Source organism: Trichosurus vulpecula, chromosome 3, assembly GCF_011100635.1.
Source record: "Trichosurus vulpecula isolate mTriVul1 chromosome 3, mTriVul1.pri, whole genome shotgun sequence".
NCBI classification, from domain to species: domain Eukaryota; kingdom Metazoa; phylum Chordata; class Mammalia; order Diprotodontia; family Phalangeridae; genus Trichosurus; species Trichosurus vulpecula.
In genome coordinates, this window is record NC_050575.1 from 435,576,671 (window position 1) to 435,601,163 (window position 24,493).

General features: G+C 41.7%; 1 protein-coding gene and 1 pseudogene across 1 annotated transcript; one reads left to right on the forward strand and one right to left on the reverse strand.

Annotated features, from left to right (window-relative positions):
- Positions 1-245: 245 nt before the first annotated feature.
- Positions 246-15,277, reverse strand: LOC118842841 (zinc-alpha-2-glycoprotein-like). Its single transcript, XM_036750147.1, is given in 8 exon segments — positions 246-307; positions 310-358; positions 4,893-4,900; positions 7,848-7,958; positions 8,155-8,433; positions 12,253-12,519; positions 13,755-14,015; positions 15,199-15,277. Coding segments are annotated over 8 exon segments (1,116 nt in total).
- A 239-nt stretch (positions 15,278-15,516) lies between these two features.
- LOC118842842 lies at positions 15,517-17,807 on the forward strand (annotated as a pseudogene).
- The last annotated feature ends 6,686 nt before the right edge of the window (positions 17,808-24,493 follow it).

The following is a 24,493-nucleotide window of genomic DNA, read 5'->3' on the forward strand; positions in this document are numbered from 1 at the left end:
GTTAGGGATGGGAAATGCCCTCCCAGAAGAGACAAAGGGAGACTCCTTGGAGGTCCAGAGAAGAGGCTTTCTGTGCTCCTTAGTGACTTGCTGAACAGCGGGAGAACCTTTTCCCAACTTGGCCTACTGAGAGGACAAGAAGAGTGTCCTAGATTGAGGACTGGAAGGGACCTCAAAGACTGTCTAGTCCAAGCTTCTCATTTAAAAGGGAGAAACTTGAGGTGGAGGGACATTCAATGACTTGCTCAATGATGCACAGGTAATGTGTGTGAAAGGTGAGATTTCAGTGCAGATCCTCTGACTCCTCACCATTGTGCTTTCCACTCAGGACATAAACCTCTTTGTCTTCAATATAGCCCTCCCAAGAAGGGAAATCAGTAAGGGGGAATGCTATCGTCCAAGAACACCATGCCAGAGAAGTCAGCCTCACAGAGCCAGTATATATGATAAACACCAAGGTAGATGGTGGAAGACAGGGCTCATTCTTTCCCTCCTTCCTTCCTTCCTTCTTTTCTTCCTTCCTTCTTTCTTTCTTTCTTTCTTTCTTTCTTTCTTTCTTTCTTTCCTTCTTCCCCTTTCTTCCCTCTTTTCCCTCATTTATTCCTTCTTCTTTTTCTTCTCTTATTTCTTCTTCCCACCTTCCCTTATACCCTTCCTTCTTTTCTCCCTTCCTTCCTACCCTCCTTTACTTTCTTTACTTTCTTCCTGTCCTCCTCCCTTTCTTCTCCTCCCCTCTCTCCCTCCCAAAATCTGCCCAGTATCTAGCATATACTAAGTGCTTAATGGTGGCTATTAATTGATTGCTTCATGATGGCAGGTACTAAATATTCAGTAAATGTTGTATCTACTCCAGTAATTCGCAGAGCTCTGTATGGGATTGGAGTTAGGAAAACATTTAAAAGTAAACAATTAAATCTCATCCTGTTTTCCTAATAAATACTTTATCATATTGCTTATAAAAATAACATCTAATTTTGTTGGAGGTGTATTCCAGGAAACATTATTAGAAAGGGAATATTACCCAATTAATGCACCCCAAGGAGGGTGCATTCTCTAATCTCTTAGACAAGTGGCCACTCTCTGGGTAACTCGTCTCACTTTTTCCCACCTCTGGCCCAGGCCTGAATTGTCTCTCCAGCTGGAAAAGCCTGAAGAAGGGAGTGGGATTATTTCTCTACAACACTTAGCCTCACATTTCATGACAGTTCTTCAGATCAGATCTCTTCAAATCAGAGACTAAAAGATTTTATAAGAAAATAAAATTCCATAATCTGATGCTCTTAAGAAACATATCTAAAAGACATGATAAGCTGGAAAAAACATCCTACGCATCAGATGAAACAGAAAGTACATCATGTTGTCAGACAAAACAAAAATAAAATTGCACAACATAAGCAAAGCTGGACAAGGAAATTTCATTATGCTTAAAGAAACCATAACTGATAAACCGATGTCCATATCAAACTCATATGTTCCAAATGACTTATCACTTAATTCATAATGGAACAATTAAGTCAATTTCAAAATGCCACAGATAAGAAAATAAGAGTAGGAATGTTGAAGGAAATTGAAATAAATAAATAAATTCAAATTAATTAATGTTCAAATAAATTAATGCATCTAGGATAAGAAGAAAGAAGGAATATCATTGCATTGAATATCTCTGATAAGGGTTTGGTATATAACGTGCACAAAAACATGACAGAAATACATAATACAATATCCATTGGGTATAGCACGATGGCACAGTGGGACAGAGTACCAGGCCTGGAATCAGGGGGACCTGAGTTAAATTTGGCCCCCAGGACACTTAGTAGCTGTGTGACCCTTGCAAGTAACTTAACCCTCGTTTTCCTTAGGTTTCCTCATACCCACTCCAAAGAAAACCCAAATGGTGTCATAAAGTGTCAGACACAACTGAAAATGACCTAAACAACAAAGTAGATAAGTGATCAAAGAATATGAAACATAAACGAGTGGACCAACATTTAAACATCATATGAAAGAGTGCTTCAAATCACTAACAGTAAGTGAAATTTAAACCAAAATAAACCTGAGGAGGCACCTCACACTCAAAACATTGAAAAAGGATAGAAATAGCCAATGCCAGAGGGGTTACAGAAAGACAGGCACACATTGCATTGTACAAATATATGGGAAAGCAATTTGGACTTGCGCAAATCAAGTGGCTAAAATGCCCAGACCCTTACACCCAGAGATTCACTGCTATACATTAAGGAGGTGATTGACAAAAATAAAAACTCCCTACATACTAAAATATTCATAACAGTAATTTTGTAGTTTGCAAAAAACTGGAAACAAAAGTAACTCATCAAATGGAGACTAGCTGAACAAACTGTGGCACATGGATGTGAAGGAAATAGTAAACATGAGGAGTACAGAGAAGTATTGGAAGACTTCTGTGTACTGATGCAAGGTGTAGTAAACAGAGCCAGAAGAAAGATATAAATGAAGACCGCAATGATGTACAAGGAAAGAAAAATAAACAAAATTGTGCAAATTATTGTAGTCAAGAAATAAATCTAAAAACAAAGACATAGCATAACAAATGAAAGTTTGGAATTACAAAGTGAGAATTTTTTAATATGTCAGAATTTTTAAAAAAATGTGTGTCCACAAGAATATAAATGAGGAGATAACTGCCCAATTCATTTGCAGAAGTGAGGGTATCCACAAGAGTGAAAATTTGCATATACTGTCAGATTTTTATTCACTATGGTGATCAGTTTTGTTGAATTTTTCCTTTTCTTTTCCCCCTTAATTTTTTTCTTTAAAAAACCCTTTATTATGAGGGATAACACTTTAAAGGGGGGAAATGACAAAGGGAGAAATCTAGGAAATGTCAAAATTTTTAAAATATGCAAATACATGGGGCAGTTAGGTGGCATAGTGAGTACGGCACCAGCCCTGGAATCAGGAGGACCTGAGTTCAGATCCTGTCTCAGATACTTGACACACTTACTAGCTGTGTGACCTTGGGCAAGTCACTTAAAACCCCAATTGCCCTGCCTTCCCCCCTCCAAAAAAGGTATAAGACTGGAACCCAGGTCTCCTGCCTCCTACTTCAATGCTGTTTCCCCTAGAGAGGACCCAAAGCAATACAGATTTTTTTTCTCATCTGTAAAATGGGGATAAAAATAGGACCTACTCCACAGAGTTGCTGTAACAATCAAAGGAGATAGCAGCTGCAAAGCACTCAGCACAGTGCCTGGTGCATAGTAGGAGCCTAATTAATGTTTGTTCTCTCTTTCCCTTTCCTGAGTCCCCTAGTTGTTGGTATTCTCCCCTTCCACCTTGTCTACAAATTATTCATTACAAATATACTTAAAAGAAGACCCAAAACCAAACCAAAGGGAGGAGAGTCCATTCAGCTGGGAGAGACTCTCAGGAGAGGCAGGGACTTGTGACCAATGACTTTCCCTCTCACAAGGGCTCCCAGGAAAGACAATGCCTGATCTTGTCTGGACACTTCTCAGAAATAACCTTCCAAGGTACTTGCTTACAGTGAAGGAGAGGAAGAAGACTCTCCCTATTTCCTCCTGTAAGAAGGAAGTAAACTTCATTTATACAAAATCAAGAACATTTTCACTTCCTAAAGGCTCACTCTCTATACAGTCAGGCATTTGATTGTTCTCCACATTCTCCATCACTTAAACTCAACTACTTGTGACCTGGGTCTCATTTTTTTCTATTACCAAAGGAAGCTGAGGTGGACCGTGTGCAGTGTGTCTCACATTTAATGGAGGTTCTTTGGATGTCCCATCCCAGACATGTCTCCCACACAGGCCAATTAGAGATAGGATTAGAACTACAGTTAGGTGTGCAACTAATGACCCCTCTGATAAATATGTGGGGGCTGCCAAGGAAGATTGGCCCTGTCTTGGTGTCAGGGTTACAGGTTGATGAATTCCTCAGTGAAGATGAATAGCAGGAGAAGTAACAGAAGAAGGAAAATGTCTTTCCAGTTCAGCTTGTGAAGATGTCCCTGTGAAAAAGATTCCTGGGGTTAAGCTCATCCCATGATCCCTGTGCCCATTTCTTCCTTCCCATCCTAATAGAAGAGGTAAAGCAAGGAAATTAAATCAAGATTCAGGAATTAGTTACAAAGACACTTCCCTCTGGTAACATTCCCAAGGGCTTGCCTTTGCTCAGCAGCCTTGTGTCTGTACCATCTCAGTTCATGCCCCTTTGGCATGACTGCCCTCTGTAACCTATTCTCAGTTCACACATAAATCACAAAAGGAAAGAAACAGATGACTTCTGCATGGGTCTCAACAACCATGAGTGGTCACAGATCCATAGAATTTCGGAGTGTGAAGTGACCTCAGCATCCATCTATCCCCATTCACACATCAATGAGGGTCCACTCCCTAATTCCTCAGCCAGCCTAAGCTTGACGACTTCTCATGAAAAGTACCTACCTACCTCTAATAAGATATTTAAGATACATAGCAATATACAAAACCAAAAGCCATTCCCCAAATGGTATGTGGTCCAAGGATATAAGCACACAGTTCTCAAAAGAAGAAGCCATTAATTAACAGCTATATGACAGAATGTTCCAAATCACGAACAGAGAAATGCAAATCAAAACAACTCTGAGGTTTCACCTCCCAAATAACCAATATTACAAATAACCAAAATAAACCAATATTACCAAATAACCAAATTACAAAAGATACCAAAAGGATAACATTTGCATGTGGAGAGATAGTGGAAAGATGGGCACACCAATATGTGGCTGGTGAAGCTCCACATTGTTCTAAACATTCTTCAGAGCAATTTGGAATTAGGGAAAGAAACTGACTAAAAGGTCCATAACCCTTGCCCCAAACAAAAAGGGCAGCTAGGTGGCACTATGGTGCACTGACTGCCAGGCCTGGAATCAGGAAGACTTGAGTTTCCATAAGGCCTCAGAGACTTACTAGCTATGTGACTCATGCAACTCATTTGGCCTCTATTTGCCTCACTTCTCTGTAACATGGGGATAATAATAGCACCTACCTCTCAAGGTTGTTGTGAGGATTAAATGAAAAGAATATTTGTAAAGCACTTTGTACAGTGCCTGGAACATTCTGGGTGTCAGATGAGTGTCAGCTATTATTACTGATTAGAAAGACTTCATATAAACAAAAATATTTTATCACAACACTTTTTGTAGTATCAAAGAACTGGAAACAAAGTAGATGTGAACCTTTTGGGGGATGGCTGGATATGCTGTGGTATGTAAATATTATGGAATGTTATTGTGCTGTAAGAAAAATGAATGTAGTACCTACAGAAAAATAGGAAGATGTCAATTGACACAATGTGAAATAAGCAGAAGCAGGAAAACATATGAAAAATTTCTATAAAATCTAAGTAAAAAGAGGAAATATCATACCATTGAAAATGGAGGCTGTGATATAATATTGAATGTCCTGGACAGCAAAGAAGGGATATGGGACACTACTTCTTCCTTTGCAGAACTGGAGGAACACTTGGGGCAAAACACTTCATATGATGGGTCTTTTTTGATAAGTATTGTTTGTATTTAATCTAGTTTTGCTTGACTGTTTTCCTTTTTATTATTTGTTATTAGAGATAATTATCTAGGAGTGGGGACAGATTCTTTGGGAAATGTGTGGGATTGAATGTCAAAATTTATCCAAAAAGTACATTTTTTGAAAAGAGTTAAAGGAGCAGGGAAGTCCATAGGAAACTGAAACTGGTGATCCATGCTAATTACAATACTAAGGGTGAGACTTTAAAGGCTATATTTGGTAGGGGTGATGAGGAACAGGAAATGGATAGGGACAAGGGCTGGGCTACATGGGACGTTAACTAATAACTGAAAGAAAATGTTGTTGCTCAACTCTTCCTTGTTTCCCTTTTTTCTACAAATAACTTTTGATGAGAACAAACATGAATAATAGAGAGATGAAACCTAAGATAGTAAGGAGAGGCTGTAGCTGTACTGACTGAAAAAACGTCCCTGGTCCAAAGGAAATTCCTTTTCAGATCCTAAGATAACTGGAGGCACTGCAAGAGACCACTGAGATCCCAGCACGGGTCTGAGGAAAACAGGCCATTTCAGAAGAACTTTATTTCCACTTAATGACAGGATAATTGTCAATCAGGGAAATGCCATAGACCTGGACTTCACAACACATTTGACAAAGACCTCCATGGTCCCTTTCAAGGCAACATGTAGAGCTATGGCTTTTATGATTGGCTGAGTTTAGAACTGGAAGGAAGCTTGGACCCGAAGTCTGATGATCAGTGGACCACAGACAACATGTAGTGGGGCATGTGTGCAGGGTATGGCATGGGGATATATCGATAACTCTTCTCTGCTCAGTATTTCAATCAACGACTTGCATGAAGTCATAGATACAAATTTTCTTATATCTAAAAGATGAAAGAACCTGGGGGCAGATGATTAACATACTAAAAATGAGACCCATACTAGAAAGAATAGTTGGGATCCATAAAGTGGGCAACAGGATAAAAACAATGGATGAAAGTCAGTGAATTAAATTTAGAAGAGACAAATGTAAAGTTCTGCAGTAGAGTTAGGAACTATAGCTACACAACAGTTTGTGTAAAAACAAACTGATGATTTTAGTGGAGATTAAACTCCTTAAGAGTCAACAATATGATATGGCAGTGAGAAAGCTAAAGGGACCTGACTAGGTATGAATAGAGATACAACACGCTGAATGGGGACAGCAATACCCCTGTTGAACTTTGTCCTGGAAAGAGCACAGCTGGGCTGTTCTGTTCTCAGGGATGCCATGTTTTAGGAAGGAAAAGAAACTGGAGCATGTCCAGAGCTAAGTGACCGGAATGATGGCAGGACTAGAAGCTATTCCATATGAGCATAGTTAGAAGAAAGTTGGGCCATGATCACCATTTAAGTTTCTGAATTTCTTCTATGCAAAAGAAGAATTATAATTATTCTACTTGATCCCAGAGGAAGGAAGGAGGAGTGATTACTCTAAGGTAAATATAGAAACATTCTGCCTCCATAAATGAAAAAAACTTAATAATCTGAACTGTCTAAAAGTTCAAAAACTATCCAAAAGTTAGTAGGTAGTGACTTTGGTCATCCTTTGTAACTAATGTGTTGGTTAGATTTGCTGAGCCGTTGCCACCCTCCACCCATCTTTTTTAATTCCTTATTAAAATGGATAGATTTTTAGGAAAAAAAGTAGAAAACAAATAAAGTGGGAAATGTAGTTGATGTACAACCAAACTATTGATATAGGGTCTGTGTTTGTGATTTTAGTGGTGAAGGAATGCCCAGGCCAGTTTGTCTACAAAGAGCCTTTATTAAAGGCATACTATGTGTCAGACATTCTGCTAAACAGAGCTAAGAAAACTCTCTCTGTCCATAGAAGTTTGCATCTTGTTTGAAACTTGGAGCACTAGAGAGTTGCCCAGGGTTTGGAGAAGTTTCATGATTTGCCCAGGAACAAACAACCAGTTTGTGTCAGAAGTTGGACTTCACCCCTGGTCTTCTTCATCCACTAAGCCATTCTTCCTTTCCAACAAACAAATATATCAGTAAAAAAATTTCTTAAGGTTGTTACTGCCACATCACTTGAAGTCTCCAATTCCAGGACAAATTATCATTTGCTGGGAATGTTGGACAGAGAAATTATGTTCTTATAATGTTTGGATTAGGTAGCATTCAAGGTGCTTTCCTACTCTGAGATTCTGTGTTTCTGGGATGCTTTTCACAAAGTACACAATTATTAACATCAACCTGACAATAACACCTTGTTTTATTCTTTTGTGTTCTCTTCTTCCCATCCCTTTTCTTCTCACCTAATAATACCCACCTGACTTTCTCCTCTTCCATTTGGTGAAGACCACAAAACAGCTAATCATCAGGATGGCTGCTAGAAGTATGGTAACAGCCCATAGATTCCACTTGGAGGGCTTCTCAGGGACTAGAAAAGGTGAAGAGCCAGAAAATTAAGGGGAGTGAGGGAATGAGATTTCTCCATGTGCAATGGAATGAATGTCCAGTGGGAACTTTGCCCTTGGACCCTTTACCAGGCAGGGATGGATATGGGTAGGAATTAACAGACTCCCATGGCTTGGCCTTCAGGGAATGGGCCCAAGTAGCTTGGCTGAGACACTCACCAGGGTATACAGTTGGTGTCTCCAGCTGACTGTGATCTACCACACAAGCATAATCTGTCCCTGTGTCTCCTGGCTGGATCTCCAGGGAGATTCGGAGATAGAAGGTGTCATCAGAATTAGGCAGGGTGCCACTGGAGCTCTCTTTCCCCCATACAACATCATCACTCCCCTTCTTCCAGTGCAGCAGGATGGATTGTGGGTAGAAGCCTGTGGCTGTACAGGAGAATCTGATAGTGCCATTGGGGAAATCTTGGCGGGACACATAGACCTCGGGTGGTACTGAAGGCAGAAGACAAGAGAGAAGCAAGATATCATGCCCAAAGTCTGTTAGGATCCATTGGCCCCCCTCATCCTCCCTCCCTACCCTACCCCTTATTGACCAGCCTCAACCCTTTCCTTCTTCCAGCAGTGTCAGTTGCCTCTTTCTGTGCCACCCTTAGTGTCTAATGCCCTGCTTTGTACACAGCAGGAAGGAATTTTTGTTTGTTTTGTTGTTTATGTTTTGTTAAGTTATATGATGTCGTTTTCTGATTTTTGCTGTTTATGAAGATAAGCCATTAAAATCTGGAATGCAATGCCTGGGGAGGGAAGGAGTTCCACCTCCTTCAAAATCCTCAGGTGCATATGGGACAGCCACTTATCACATTTATTTTGTTTGTGACATTAGCATTTTATTTTCTAACATTTCCACATTACACTAATAAAGCACAGTCCTTAACCACATCATGATAGTTTATTTTATCATACTAAGGAGTTGTGATAATAATCAACAACTTTACCTCTGTTATTTTAAAGAGTGAAAAATTACTTTATTGTATAGATTATCGTTTTTTGAAAATTTAACTTCTGTTTATTTTATTTTTACATGCATATCTATATATTTAATGTTTTGTTGATATGTTATGTTTTTACATTATAAACAATCAGAAATTACCCGCACTCCGCGAGAGATCTTTTATAACCAAACAAAATAGTTCAGTAAAAGAAATACTATAGTGACCTCATTGATAAAAGGCCTGCAAGAGTTAATATCCACAGCACCCCCCCTCCTTTTTTATTGAGAGAAATCTATTTAATATCTCTCCCCCATATGTCCTAGTCGAAAAGAAAAGAAAAACACATTTCTTGTTTCAAATATATGTATATATATATATATATATATATATATATATATATATATATATATATATATATATATGTATAGTCAGGAAAAAAACCCTCAATGTCTTAATAGAAATACACACACACACACACACACACACACACACACACGTCTTACTCCACACCTAATAAACATCAGGTTTGGTAAAGGAATGTGCATTGGGCATATTTTAGAAGACTGGTTCTTTTTAACATACAAATAACATTCTTATCAACATGGAAATTCTGTCATTCTCTATTTCTATACAAGCAAGAGACATTTAAACTTTTTGCGATGATGATAAGGAGCTAATGTTATAAGAAGTTCGGACCACAATCTTCTTTAATATTTTAACACTTCAACTGCATAACTGAGGCTATTTAATAATAATAATAATAATAAGTAAAATTTACGTAGTGCTTTCTATGTGGCAGTTATAGTGCTAAGCACTTTACAAATATTCTCTCATTTTAGACATGTCTTCAAAATATTCTGGGACCAAAAGAATTCCTTACAGTAACCCAACAGTGATTCTATCAGAGCTTACCTGGGCTGGGCCATTCTCAATAGACCCAAACTATCTGTTTCAAGCTTCCCCTGCTCGGTAGGTCAAGTCAGAACTTGAGCTTCTCTGCTACCATATTGTATCACCAGTTACCCTCCTATGGGCCAAAGATTCCAAGAAACCTCCTCAGTGGGACTTAATGCATCCCATGATTTTCTACAATAACTTGGGTTATAACACCATGAGGCCACATGATGCAGTGACAAGAGCTCAGCTGAAAGTTCATGAAAAATCCTGAATCAGGTCTTTACTTCCCTTGTGAGTTTAAGCAAGTCCCTTAACATCTGGGACTTGATTTCCTCAGCTGTAAAGTGAGAGGATTGGACTAAATCAATGATCAGTATAAAACTGGAAGGGACCTTAGACCCACATTTTATAGATGAGGAACCTAAGGACCAGAGAAATTGGACAATAGATCTTGAATTCAATGCTATGTTCTTTCCACTGCAGATTTTTTCTGCAGAAACAATAAGCAACATTTCACAAATATGTATGACTTTTCAAATACATGTAATGGTGTCACAAAAGAAAAAATCCGTTCAAAAGCACTAATGACTTCATAGGAGCACTTTTACATCATGCTTCAAAGAACAATGGGAATAAAGAATGACATCAGGGAAATACGAGTGGGAAAGATGATGGTCTGGGCCATGGAAAATGGGAGAAGTTATAGATGGTTGGTCAGTGCTCCATTTGTGTGCCCTCAATGTGGGGAGAAAGCAAAGAATGAAAATGTTTGAGATAAATTTCTCTTAGAGAACTCATTCCCAAGATCTAAATGGAATTGACTCAAATCTATAGTTCCCAATTCATGAAGGACCTAAGGCAGATCTCAAGGTAAAAAGATAATCTATCTATAGCCACATAAAGAAAATTTCCAAAAACATAATAATGAGAGAAAGGCAAATTGCAGCAATTCTGAGATTCTACCTCACACCCATCAGATGGACAAACATGACACAGAAAATGGCAAGTGTTGGAGGGGCTGTGGTGAAATAGTTCACCTGTAGATAAGTACGGCCATTCTGGAAAGCAATTGGGAATTACACACAAAAAGGTTCCTAAAGAGCGCATGCCCTTTGACACAACTGTACCACCACCGGCCCTACACCTGTAGAGAACAAAGACAGAGGAAAGGGGTCTGATATGTACAAAAATACTTAGAGCAACTCCTTTAGTAGTGGCCCAAAAGGCGGTAACTGAAGGGATACCCATCAGTTGGTGAGTGGCTGAATAAAGTGTTAGATGAGATGAAATATTATCGTGCTGAAAGAAATAAGGAAATACATGATTTCAGAAGTACAGACAAACTCGTAGGAACTGATGAAGAGTAAAGTAAGCAAAACCATAACAACAAGTCATACAGTAACTACGATTTTATAAACACTTTAAACGTGAAGATTTTAAAAGATGGAAAAGAATCAAATGAGGAAAACCAGGAGAATAATTTGTACAATAACACTACCAGAGTGCAGACAAACAACTTGGAAAGCTGTAAGAACTATTATCAGTGCTCTAACAATCCAACACTCCACAGCACTGATGAAGAAGCATGCTGCCGCCATCCTGATGGGGATGGATTCATGTTGCAGATGAGACTACTTGTTTTGATATATCCAATGAGAGAATTTGTTTTGCTTGACTGTGTATTTGCTACAAGGAACTTATTTTTCTTTTTTTCTTCCTTGGCAAGGAATGGGAGAGAGAAAAATGAATTCCTTTTAATTAAAAAAGAAAGCTCTAATTAAAAAAGGAGATAAAGCCATGTAGAATATGTTATATTTTTCCCTGAAGTCAAAACTTTTCAATCTTCTGAAAATGTGTTTATGTTAATTAACAAATCAAACGTTAACTTTTAAAAGTGAAATCAAGCAAGGACCATAGGATTTGGGGCAGACCTCCTGTGACAAATTTATGGAAGGACAGAGACAAGAATTGCTCAGGATGGACAATGGTAGAGGAAGTATGATCTCCATCATTGGAGGTGAAATCCACATGGAGGGAACCACAAATGCATTTAAGTATTTGAGCATTTTTTCCAATGAACAGCTGCTAAAGCACAACTGGAAGCTCTGTAATGTGGAAGTTCACAAAAGTAAAATAAAAAATAATCTTTACACTCAAAAAAAAATTGGAGGGGGAACACTACCTTAAGTAACCTGTAGTGAGCTCCACACCATACTGAGGCATCAGAGTAGAACTCCCATCATCTGAATAGATGAATAAAGATAATGCCTCACATTTCTACTAGGTGTATTGTTGTATTCTTAGAGAGAGCTGCATCTGAGGTCTTCTACCTCCTAATTCCAGTTTTCCAGCTACTACACAATAAGATGGAGGAGATGGCTTGGTAAAGAATGGGGGGGGTGGGAGTGGAGAGAAATATACTCACAATTCTTTTTCATGCTTGATTTCTGAAGGATTTTCCGCATGGCTCCAACGCAATATCTCCTAGTGTGATTTTTTCTCTCTTCAGTCCAGAAAGAACTTTCCGCAATGAATTTGAAGCTATAAGCCCTAGGGTTCAGGACCACACACTGTCCTTCTAGCCCTTCTATCTGGATCAAATCTTCTCCATCCAAGCCATACTTCAGAAGGCTACTCAACAGGATATCTTCATCTAATTCACAATCGAAACGAATCTGAAATGTGTGATTGCCTGTGGAAAAGAGAAACATGAGATACTCTGGGAAAAAACTGGATTAGAGAGAAACTGATGGACAGAAACTCTGTTGTGGGTCCCGGAAGAAAAAAGTATTTGCTTTGTGAACTTTAGGAGTGACTTGTATGTGAGGTAGAAATACTCTGGTTTCTATAAGGACCCAGATACTCCAAGCCTAGGAAGAATCCCAGCAAAGATAGGAAGGAGGGCTGTTAATGGACAGAAGATTAGGAGTCAAGTATAATTCAGCCTTTTATATGAATTCCTACTTATCTTGTCCTACTTTATTCTTTCTAAATCCATATGTGGTCTTCTCTTTTATATCTAAACCATAAAATGAGCATATTTCTGTGATTTAGAATGAGTAGTAATGAGAAATTTTAAAAGGAAAGCACAAATTGGGAGCAGATGCCAAGAAGAGGGAGGGAACAAGGAGAAGAAGGAGGAGGAAGTTGAGAAGGAAGAGGAAGAGAAAGAAAAGGAAGAGGAGGCAGAAAAAGAGGAGGAGGAGGAGGAGAAGAAGGAGGAAGAGGAGAAGAAGGAGGAGGAGGAGAAGGAGGAGGAAAAGAAGGAAAAGAAGAAGAAGAAGAAGAAGAAGAAGAAGAAGAAGAAGAAGAAGAAGAAGAAGAAGAAGAAGAAGAAGAAGAAGAAGAAGAGGAGGAGGAGGAGGAGGAGGAGGAGGAAGGAGGAGGAGGAGGAGGAGGGAGGAGAGGAGAAGGAGGAGGAGGAGAGGAGGAAGAAGAAGAGAAGAAGAAGAAGAAGAAGAAGAAGAAGAAGAAGAAGAAGAAGAAGAAGAAGAAGAAGAAGAAGAAGAAGAAGAAGAAGAAGAAGAAGGAGAAGAAGAAGAAGAAGAAACAACTATCAGGGAGCCAAGGAATCAAGTAGAACTGATCACTAATTTCAGGCACCAAAGAACCTTAAGAACTTCAGTATCTTGAGCTCACACACAATTATTAAAGAAATTTGAGAAGAAATAAAATGTAAAAACTCTGAAGTTGAAGGGGAAGGCCCTCTGAACTGATTTCAATGGAGCGTTTGGCATCTTGGGAAGCTGATGTAATTCAGGACTGGATCCTTCACAGCCTACAGGATGCAGCAACAGTGGTCTAAGCCCCTGATGTTTCGTACTAATGAAACAGTTTCTTGGGGATTGTTCCACCAGGTTTGGTTAACAGGAGATAAATTGGTATGAGGGGAAGGATGGGGGTAAGGTATGTGTGGGACTGACTTACTCTCAGTTTTGGTGTCATTTCTTGTGAAGTAATGAATGGCATGTTGGAAATTTCGCTCACGGTTTATCAACAAATGTTGCATCTCCTCAATAAAGGTTGTTCCCATGGCCTCAGAGATCCAGGCTGCCTTCACCGCAAGCTGATGGTTTGCTTTGTTATAGGAGCCCCACTGAACATCATCAAGGAAGGCAACAATAAGGAGGTCAAAGAGAGTTTGGGGTGTGCCCACTGCAGTGAATTTCACTTCATGCTTGTGGTGGGCTGAATGGCAAGAAGGAAGAGAGGGAAGAGAGAGGTCAGATATGAGGGGGCCTCAGCAGCTTGGAATCTCCTCACACCCATCCACCTCCCGCTGTTACTTTTCATCATGAACATATGGAATCAGGGTTTGGGGAGCAAGCTCAGATGACATGCAGGAGGTACCCGGTGTCTGGGAAAAGATATCCTGCATTTCCTTATCACATGAATGAGAGAAGCCTCCTTTGATGGAATGTGTAACTAGAAGAGGCTGTGTTGTTCAAACTGCCAGGCTGGGATGGCCTTGCTTTCCTTCCTGCACACTTTTTGCTGCTTAGTATCCAGAGATGGTGAAGGTTCATCCCCAGTATGGGCACAATGAACTGAACTGGTGAATAGGGAAGACCTCCTCTTTCCTTTTAGGCCCCATGGCCCTGAAAATGGTCTTAGAGTTTGTATTTTTCAGGTCTTCTCTGTTTCAGGTGTAAGATGTAGTATTCTCACCTACTAAACTCTCAACCAAGCCATGATAACCTTAGAGGCAAGATTCCAGGTTGGATGCACAGCTAGCCAGTCCCATAATGGAAGCACTGAGGAGCCAGTGTACTTGGGACTCTAGCCCAAGGGCAGCTTTGCACTTTAAACTTGGGACTGTTCTATATAGGAATTGAGTCAAAGTATGAACTTATTCCCCTTCCCTACCCCAGGATATGAGGTGGTACAAGGGTGAATTATGGTCCCCATGTTGAGGAATACACTTGTCTTTTTGTTGTGCCTTTGAAATAAACAATTGAATGGAACAAGTTGCAGAAAGAAAAACCAGGAAGTGTCCTCTAAAGGCACAACTTCTGTCTTAGGAAAAATTTTCCTTTCTCTGAAGACATTTTTCTGATTGACTCAGATTGGTTGGGGTCACTTGAATTTTATCCCCAGGAAACAAGGAAATGGGTCTGTCTAGATGTTCCAAGTTATATTGTTGCTTCTCTGCTCCTATACATTTCCTGTGTCTATATCAGATCCCCCCATTAGACTGGGAGTATTTTGAGGTCATGATCAGTGTCTTCTCTATCAGACAGATAGTTCCCAGAAGGTTGATGACAGACATGGTCTCCCCCACAATAGGTGTTTGTGTTTCTCGCATCATACCAAGCCTCCCACATCAAATCCAGAGCTCTACATCCCCCTCTCCCAACTTGCCCAGACTCACCTGTCTGGATCTCCTTCAGAGCAGACAGCACCAGAACATATAGCCAGGATGAAGATGACCCTCTCCTCCTCCAGCTCATTATGTCACTCTGTATGTATCTATTTAGAGTCCTCAGAATCACCCCACTTAGGAGAACTACCAGACCATAGCCATCCTCTGCCTATCGGTTCCTATTGGAAAGGAAGCGCCTTCATACCCAGGGCCTTCCTTGCTTTGGTATTAGCTCTGCCAACCCCTGCCCTCCTATCACTGCCGGAGAGGACATCTGTCACCAGACAGAACCTGCCCCTGCCTGGCAGGGGTAAAAGTGGAAGTGAAATGAAGCCTGTGGTAAGAGCAGGAAACCCTTGACTGTCATCACTTTCTAGTATTGTTGGGAAGCGTCAGAGTGAAGACTCACAGTGCCGCGAGCTGGCATCTGTAGCTGTTAGTTGAATTATAGACATGTTAGATGGTACAGAGGAAATAGAGTGCAGGGCCTGGAGTCTGGAAGACCCAAGTTGAAATCCTACCTTAGATACTCCATAGCAAGTCCCTTACCTCTCTGTCTGTTTCCTTATCTGTAAAATGTGGATAATAATTGCACCCCACAGGATTGTATTGTTAAAATAAGTTAACATATATGAAGGGCTTTGCACATCTTAAATGCTGTATTAGTTGGAGTATTATTTTTGATCAGAGAGATCCACCTTCATGGGGTTAGTCCACAGTCAAGGGGGAGAGATTGTCCTGTCCTTAGGAGTCCCTATTCTAATGGGGAAACACAGAGCCTGCCCTCCATGGTCCTTTGGGATAAGAGGAGAGGCCCCTGGAGCCCCCAATCTGAAGGGCCACACAGTTGTTGCCTTCAAGGAGTCCTCAGGCTGAAAGCATCAACAGCTGTAGATAATGACATCACTGATAAAGTTTCTTTCAAAGCTACTTCTCAGCTCCCTGGGTTCATTTCTAAATTGAATCATTTGCCAGCTGTGGCTTCACTGTGCATCTGCTTCTCCTCTCACAGGTGTTCCATCCTGCCTCACCCCTGTGCTTGAACCTAAGTGCCCTCTGGCCTTGGATAAGGTGGTTTGGGGCTCACCGCTGGGTATCACTCACCACAATTCAAGTCATTCCTGGAGCTATACTTCTGCCAACAAATTTTCCCTCATGTCTCTACTCCCCTTCTTTCCAATTGCCTTCCACTACCTCTCCCTGGACTTCATGCCAATAGCTCAAACCCAGCTCAATAAACATTTGGTAAGTACCAGTCATGGCCAAGGCACTGCACTCTCCTTTGAGAATTCAAAGACACAATTTTACATAACTGCTAAGGGCTAATAATACAGAAGAACAAATGAATCTCCTGACAGGCCATGGACATGAGCTATAGAAAGAGAATACTTTGATTGAAGATCCACGGTCTGAGGTAACACACAGGGATTCATCTGTGGAGGTGCTTTGCAAATGGTTAGCAGCCCCAGATTCTACCAGCTGAAGATGAAGTCTTATTACAGAAATTAAGAAAAGAGTCTAGAGCTGTTTTCTGCAAAGGAAAAGTAAGGAACTGTTAGACAATGGAGAATTACAGAATTTATGGTTTTCACTGGACAAACAATAGACACGACCTATAACTGGGGAGGAAGCGATGATCAGTTGGAGAAAAAGCTGGACCAAAGTGCAAGCAGTTCTTTATGGTAAAAGTCTTTGTTAAACTTATTCATATGGATCCCTATGGAAGAATCTGAATCATGCAGTTCTTAAATTATGTTATGAGGAAAGTGTGGCTCCACCAAACAAGAATAGGGCTTAGTTTTTATCATGTGGCTGACCAAGATTACCTTCAGGAATCAGATTTAGAGAACTACATATTAGAACTTACCCCTACTCTGCCACAGTTGCGTTGGATGGATTACAACAATCATTTTACTCCTTTTATGTCTGCTCTGCAGTTAGAAAGTTCTTCTTCTTCTTAAATCCTCTGAGAACAGGAAAGACAAAAATACAAGATATTTTAGCATGCAGCTTCTTAGATGATTTATTAGAGTGGAGGGATGAAGAACTTTCCAAGGAAACAAACTGGTTTTCTGCTCCTTCTGCTTTGCAGGTTTATAGCCAAGAATAGAATTTTGATAAGGACCACAATGGAATGCTAAGGAAGAACTCTCCCAATATGGAACAGCAACTATGACCAATGTCTTCTTGGATCATGTCTTCCAAGAGTACCTTACTTATAATGGAGAAATGGATTAGAAGACTATCTAGACTTTGTGCTTGCATTATAAAATCAAAAAGAGCCCGCAGCACTGCAATATATTTTCAAATTGCTTGATAAAGAGAACAGAGGATACCTGAATGTCTTTTCTCCTAATTACTTCTTCAGGGCTGTTCAGGAATTAATGAAAATCCATGGACAAGATCCTGTCTCATTTCAAGATATCAAGGATGAAATTTTTGACATGGTGAAACCTAAGGATCCTTTGAAAATATCCCTTCAGGATGTAATGAACAGTAATCAAAGACACACAGTCACTACCATTCAAATCAATCTGAATGGCTTCTGGACGTCTGAGAACAGAGAGGCTCTTGTAGCAAATGATAACGAAAGCACTGCAGACCTAGAGGACACATGATCTTTACCAAACTAAACTCTTGCCATTGAGACATGCTTTGATGCTGCATGATCATACAAAAATAAATAAATTGTAAGGGCACAATTAAAATATTCATGTACCTGTAAAAAAAGAAAGAAAATACCTCTTCAAATACAGCCCATCTATGCATTTTTTTGCCTGAATACACTTATTTCTTAACAAGCATGTTTCTGTTCTTTCTCTTGATTTTTTATGTGTACGGAAGATGGGGGTAGCAATATTTTTACCCTCTCCACCTCCAACCCCAAAGTGTCATTGAAATCTTTTTTCTCAATAGGCTGAAGTCAGTCAGCAAATATTTATTAAGTGCTTATTACATGCCAGGCAATGTGCTTTTAAGCCCTGAGAGTACAATTAGAAGCAGAAAGAGACAGTCCTTGCCCCCAAGGAGCTTACTTTCTAATGGTGACAGACAACACAGAAAAGGAAGCTGGAAAGGGGAAAGGAGTAGGGAGAAAAGAGGCAAATTCAAAAGAAAGTACAGAAAACAGACCAGCTATGGAAAGTTCCTTGCCGTAGCTGGGCTGGCTTATTCACCCCCTCTGCATGGTTGGTAGCACCTGGTGGGTTGGGAGGGGGAACAATGAGTCTCTTCTCCCCAAGCAGCCTGCTCCCCATGGCTTCCTTTGATGAAGGCTAGGAGGCTAGAAACAGGGCTGGGGCTCTCAGAAGTACAGGACAGTTGTTGGTATTTTTAGGACTCTTGGGTTCATGTGCCAATGGGGAGGACACTGAGCCTGGATTTGTGGAGGTCCTTGTATAATCATGGACACTTTGAGTTGTCTATCCCAAACAACTTACACTCAGAAGTGACTTTGTCAGCCTTCTAAGCATTGATGCTTCAGAAACAAGAGTCTATAGCACCCATGAGAAAGTGGCATGCTGGCTGTGTTCATTGGAAGTTACACTCCCACATTCAATTCTATGTTTCCAGGGCAACTACTAAACACATGGATGTTGGTGTGATACACAACTAAAGGAAACTTGCTTGTTAGTGGCCACTCTTTCTACAATGTCTGACCCCTCAACTTGCTGGATTTCTCCCAAGGCTTTGGTCATTAACCATCAAAGTAGTATTTGTGAGGTGTCACCTCACCATATAAGAATCTCAATTCCTGTTTTTTAATGGTGTGATGTCCCATCATGCCTCATTCTCCTGGGTGAATCTGTGGGCTCACTGCCTGGGGCTTAGGCCTTAGGTCATTGGTCTTGGGGAGGGTTGTCTCAACTTTGTCCCAGGCTTTAATTTCTCACTTCTATGCCAACAACTCCCTTGTCTGATTAGCAACTTTTGCCTGGAGCAACTGTCATCTCGAACTACATGATAATTATTTATACTTGGATATACTTGGATATGCTGAAGGCATGCAGATTCCAAAAAAAGCATCGTTTAATGGAAAGATCAAAGGATTTAGTGTTACAGACCTTGGGTTCAAATACCATCTCTGAAGCTTACTAACTGTGTATCCTTGAGAAGTCATTTATCATCTCTGGGCCTTAATTTCCTCACTATGAAATGACAGGGATGGGACTAGAGAGCCTCTGACGTCACTTTGAGCTCTACATCAAAGACCTATGAACACATCATCTCCTGAAAATATGGCCCTTCCAGGGGCCAACCTTCCCTGTTCATGTTACTGGTACCACCAGCTTCCCAATGGAATAATCTTGAAGCCAAGTTAGCATCCTCACTGTCCCCAACCTCACATATCTAGTCCATTGCCAAGCCCTTTGGAGACCATCTCCCTGATATATCCCCACCCCAATGTCTGGCCTCTCTCCCACATTTCAATTCCAAACACTTCCCTGATTCCTCAGTGATTCTTAGATGAATGTAATGACCTCCTAACTGGTCTCCCTGCCTCCAGTCTATCACTTTTCCATTCCATCCTTCAGCAACTCAAAGTATCCTCCTCCCATACCACTCTGAGCATGCCATTCTTCTACCAAAAGTCATCAGGGAATTCCCATTGCATGCCACATTAAAATTTTAAACTGCCACCTCTTGCCATTGAAGATTTTCCAGAGTCTGGCTCTGACCTACACAACCGGCTTAATCTCACATTACTCTCCTTTATATATATTCCATAAAAGAAACAGGGGATGTTGTTAAACCTCCATAACCTCTATGGCCTCCCCCATTTCCACATCCTATCTTGGGCTGCTCCTCATTTTGTTGAATGGATTCTTTCTGCCCCTGAACTCTAACCATAGAATGCCTGCCCTTCTTTTAAGGGAGAGCTCAGATGTCATTCACTCTATGATCCTGGGTCTACGCCCAATAGTGGCTGAGTGTAGCACAGTGCCTGACACATAGGGGCTGCTTAATAAAAGTTAATTGATTGAGGAAAAATCATCTTTCTCACATAAAATTTCTCCACGTTTCCTAGACCTCTCCTTTTGTACTCTATCACCTACCCTTGTGCCATAGGTATTGCTTGGGATGCCTTTTCCCTCACTGGATTGTCACCACTTTGAGAGAAATGTCTGTGGTTGGTGGTCAGAGGGCTGCCCTGGGAGGCAGGAAGACCCATGTTCCAATCCCACCTGACACTTAACAGCTGTGTGACCCCAGACAAGTCGTTGACTCTTAGCCAGCATTTACATGGTGCTTTGGCTAAGTATTTCATACATCTTATCTCATTGGAACCTCACAACAACCCTGAGAGGGAGGGGCTACTCTCCTGCCCACTTACAGATGATGAAGCTAGGCAGGTAAACTCACTTAGTGCCCCCTCTGCCACCTTCCACACCTCTGCTCCCCCTGACTGACTACCAGGATTGCCAGGCCTGCTGCAGGAGCTTCCAGAGCCGGGAGGCCCACCTGGCCCACAAGAAATACTACTGCCCAGCTGCTCTCCTGCAGCAGAATGCCTTGGATCCAGGGCCTGGCTAAAGCGCTTATGGCTGGAGAAGGATGCCACAGTATACCTGGGGAGAAGCTGAAGGGTGGCTTGTGGGTGAAAGTGGAGAAGTGGATGGCATCAGCCAACCCAGTTCCAGGTAAAACCTGAGGCCTGCCAGTTGCTTATGATGGGGGGAACCCCCTGCACCATTACCTGGTCTCCAAATCCCTCCATCTCCCTGGTGGGAAGCCTTCACCCCCAGTGGTGTGTCCCTACTGTCCTCTCAATGGGGCTATCAAAGATGACCTGATTTAGCACTTCCACCATGCCCATGGCCTCTGGGTGGCCAAGCCAGTGACAGGAAACATACTGGCCAAGGCTACTGTGCCTCATACTAGGAAGCTGGCCAGATGGGGAACTGAGAACAATCTCCCAGCTCCTCTCTTACTGTCCCAGCAGCAACCTCCTCCCCCTCCTCTTCTTCTTTCTAAGCTTCCTCCTAATCTTATTCCCCATAGCTAGGCCCCAGACTCTCTCAGGACAGCTTCAGTGGCCATGAACTCAAGGAGCCCCCAGCCCCAGCCAATAACAGTCACCTCGCCAACAGTTTTCCCCAGCCGGTCTTCCCCTATTTTGGGCCACCAACCCAACTCTTAGCCTTTCACCTGTGCCTCCAGCTCTGCTCCAGCCTCTACACCACCCATGTAGATGGCCAAGTGGGTCCTGACCCCCAGCAAGGTCACCCCTGCCACCATCTCCAATGGCACCAAAAATACTGTTGTCTCTGCCGCATCAAATTCAGCAGTCTGTCAGTATTTATAGCACACAAGAAGTGTTGTTCCTCCCATGTTGCAGAGCACGTAAAATAACACTGATCTCCCCACCCCCTTCTCTCACCTTGCTCCCTTTTCTGCGTCTCTTCCTGGCCTGTCCCACTATACTATGCATGATGATAGACACCTTCAGTCAACAGTCCAGGTCATCTCAGCACCATGGCCAGCACCCTCCCGTGGGCAGCAGGGGGAGAGGGGCAGCAGGGTGAGGCCTGTCCTCCACAGAAGTAGAGCAGGCCAGGAGATCCCCTTTTACCCCAGGAATCATTGCAAGAAAGCCCACAGCATCAATCAGTCACTTGGGTACTTCCCGGAGCTCAGAGCTACCTGCATGGACTCCCTTTGCCCCTGAGCCCAAGGCCCAGGGAGTGAGGAGGTGGGGTGGGATAGCCTGAGAAGTGGTTAGGTACAAAGAAAGGAGTGTTAGGTGTGGGTGGGGGAAGATGGACAGAATGGGAACTGGACCCCTTGAAGCACTTAATAAAGAATTACAGTTTGATGATGAAAAAGAGTTGTCACTTGCCTATGGTCACACAGCTAGGAAGTGTTCAAGGCAGAATTCAAACTCAAGTCTTTCTGACTCTGGGTCCTACTTTTTAGTCACTACATCACCTAGTTGTCTATTGACCTCTCTGTGCCTCTATAAAATGGAGGGGGGTACTCTAAAATTCTTTCTAACACTAAAACTATGACAAAGACATCATAGCATCATTTTGTGCTCAACAGAGATAGGAAACAGGCTGGACCTGTGACCAAGATCAGAAATTCCGAGATTCCGAGCCATCTCAGCCTGTCCTCTCAAGCTACAGATGAAACACTGAGACTCAGACACATCAAGTGACTTGCTTAGGGTCACACAGCTAATAAGTACCAGAGTCAAAATCTGAACTCAGGCTCTCCAACTCCCAACCAGGCACTCCTCCCAATTTACCACTCTGTAACTAAAGAAACACCTAGGTTTGAATTCCACCTCGACCCCTTACCAGCTGTGTGCCTCTAGGCACGTTGTGCAGCCCTTCTGAGACTTAGTTTCTTCATCTGTTCAATTTGGGATGATAACACCAACAGTACCCACCTAACAGGGCTAGTGCGATGCTCAAATGAGATAATGACTTTAAAGTTCTTTGCAAACCTCAAAGCTATGGATATGCCAGGTGTTAATAGACATATTAGAACATGAGTGGAATTGAATTGAGAAGAATTTATCCTGGCATAAGGCTTGTTTTTCCACTCTCTGAAGGTTAGGAAGACAGTTGATGGGTTGCCTTTTGGGGCAGCTACGTGGTGCAGTGGATAGTGCACCAGGACTGGAGTCAGAAAGGCCTGAGTTCAAATCCAGCCTCAGGCACTTCCTAGCAAGGTGACCCTGGGCAAGTCACTGAGTTTCCTCTTCTGAAAAATGAGCTGTAGAAGGAAAGGGCAAACCACGCCAGTATCGTTGCCAAGAAAACCTCCAATGGGGTCATGAAGAGTTTGACAGAACTGAAGAGACCTGAGTTTTAAGTCCTCCTCAGATACTTACTAAGCCTATGCTCCAAAGTAAGTAACTTAACCTCTCTCAGAGTCAGTTTCCTCATCCATAAAATGGAGACGACCATAGCCCCCACCTCCCAGGGTGGTTGTGAGTGTGGAATGATATCAGAGAGATAAAGCATTTTCCAAACCTTGAAGCAGCACAGAAGTTCTAACTATTATTATTATCATCATTGGTGGGTTCAGTTAATACGAATTCCTGATGACTTTCTTCAGTGCTTTCTTCATGACTCAGTTATTCTGTTATTGCGTATATAGACTCTTGGTTCTGTTATCTTACCTCAATAGTGTTTGTAAAGGGCTTCTCAAATCTTAAAGCATCATAGTATTCTTTACATTAATATAGCACTAATAACTACTTCACGCTCCAAATTTTAAGTAGAGAAAGTTGAATGGTGTCCAAGGATTGCCTTGGTGTAGGGAGGGTTCAGCTGAGATTATGGAACGGATATTTATCATGGCCCCCATCAGCAATTTCACGATTATCTCCAGCTTTGTTCAGTATCATGTGAGTAGGACTGAAGGCAACGTATGGTGGGAGTGATCCAAGACTGAGGCTTAGCAGGGCGTGAGCAATGACAGGACAAGGAGGTAAGGGCCATAACAGAAAAGGGCAGCATACAGCTGAACTGATTCACCAAGAGGTCAAGATGAAGAAAGAAGGAGAGTGTAGCCAGTGTAGGAGGGACGGCCTGAGGAAGAACTTAGAGGTGGAGTGATTGGTCATAGTGAGGATGAAGAATAGGATTAGGGTTTGCAAGGCAGAGGGAGACATGGAACGACAACAGATTGTGAACAGCAAAAGAAACTTCAGAGTTTATGAGCGTGGAAGTGAACACTTGTGGGTGGTGGAAAGATCAAGAATGTGACTGTTTCTACGTGCAGCCGAGGTGGGTGCAGTTGTAGGTCACAGGAAATGAGTCAATTGAAGAACTGAAAAATTAGGGTACTTGAGGGAGTGTCAGTATGTATGGAGAAGATCTTTGGTATGAAAGCAGAAGTTGGAGAGAAAAGACTCTGAGCCACGTACATCTTCTGTTCCTTCCTGGGCTTCAATAGTCACAATCCAGATGGTCCCGGAAGCTAGAGTTCCACCTCCAAGTTCTCCTATGGGGAAGGTTAACAACTTCCTTTTAGTTATCTCTTCTGGGATGTCATGCTAGTCAGTCAAACCCAACATAACATTTCAACTCAGTAATCACTTATTTGGTGCCTACAATAACCTGTCCAAGGCATTCAGCTCTCCCTGGGAGTACAAGGATACTAAATGAGACAACAACTACCCACAAAGAGTTGAATATTGTGGAAGGGGGATCCAATACAGATAAATAATTACAAGGTAATTCAAAGAAGGAGAAAACATTAACAATTGGTGAGATCAGAGGAGATTTCACAGAGGAGGGGGTCCCAGCATGGAGCCCTGAAGGGAGATGAGGGGTCTCAGAAGTAGAGA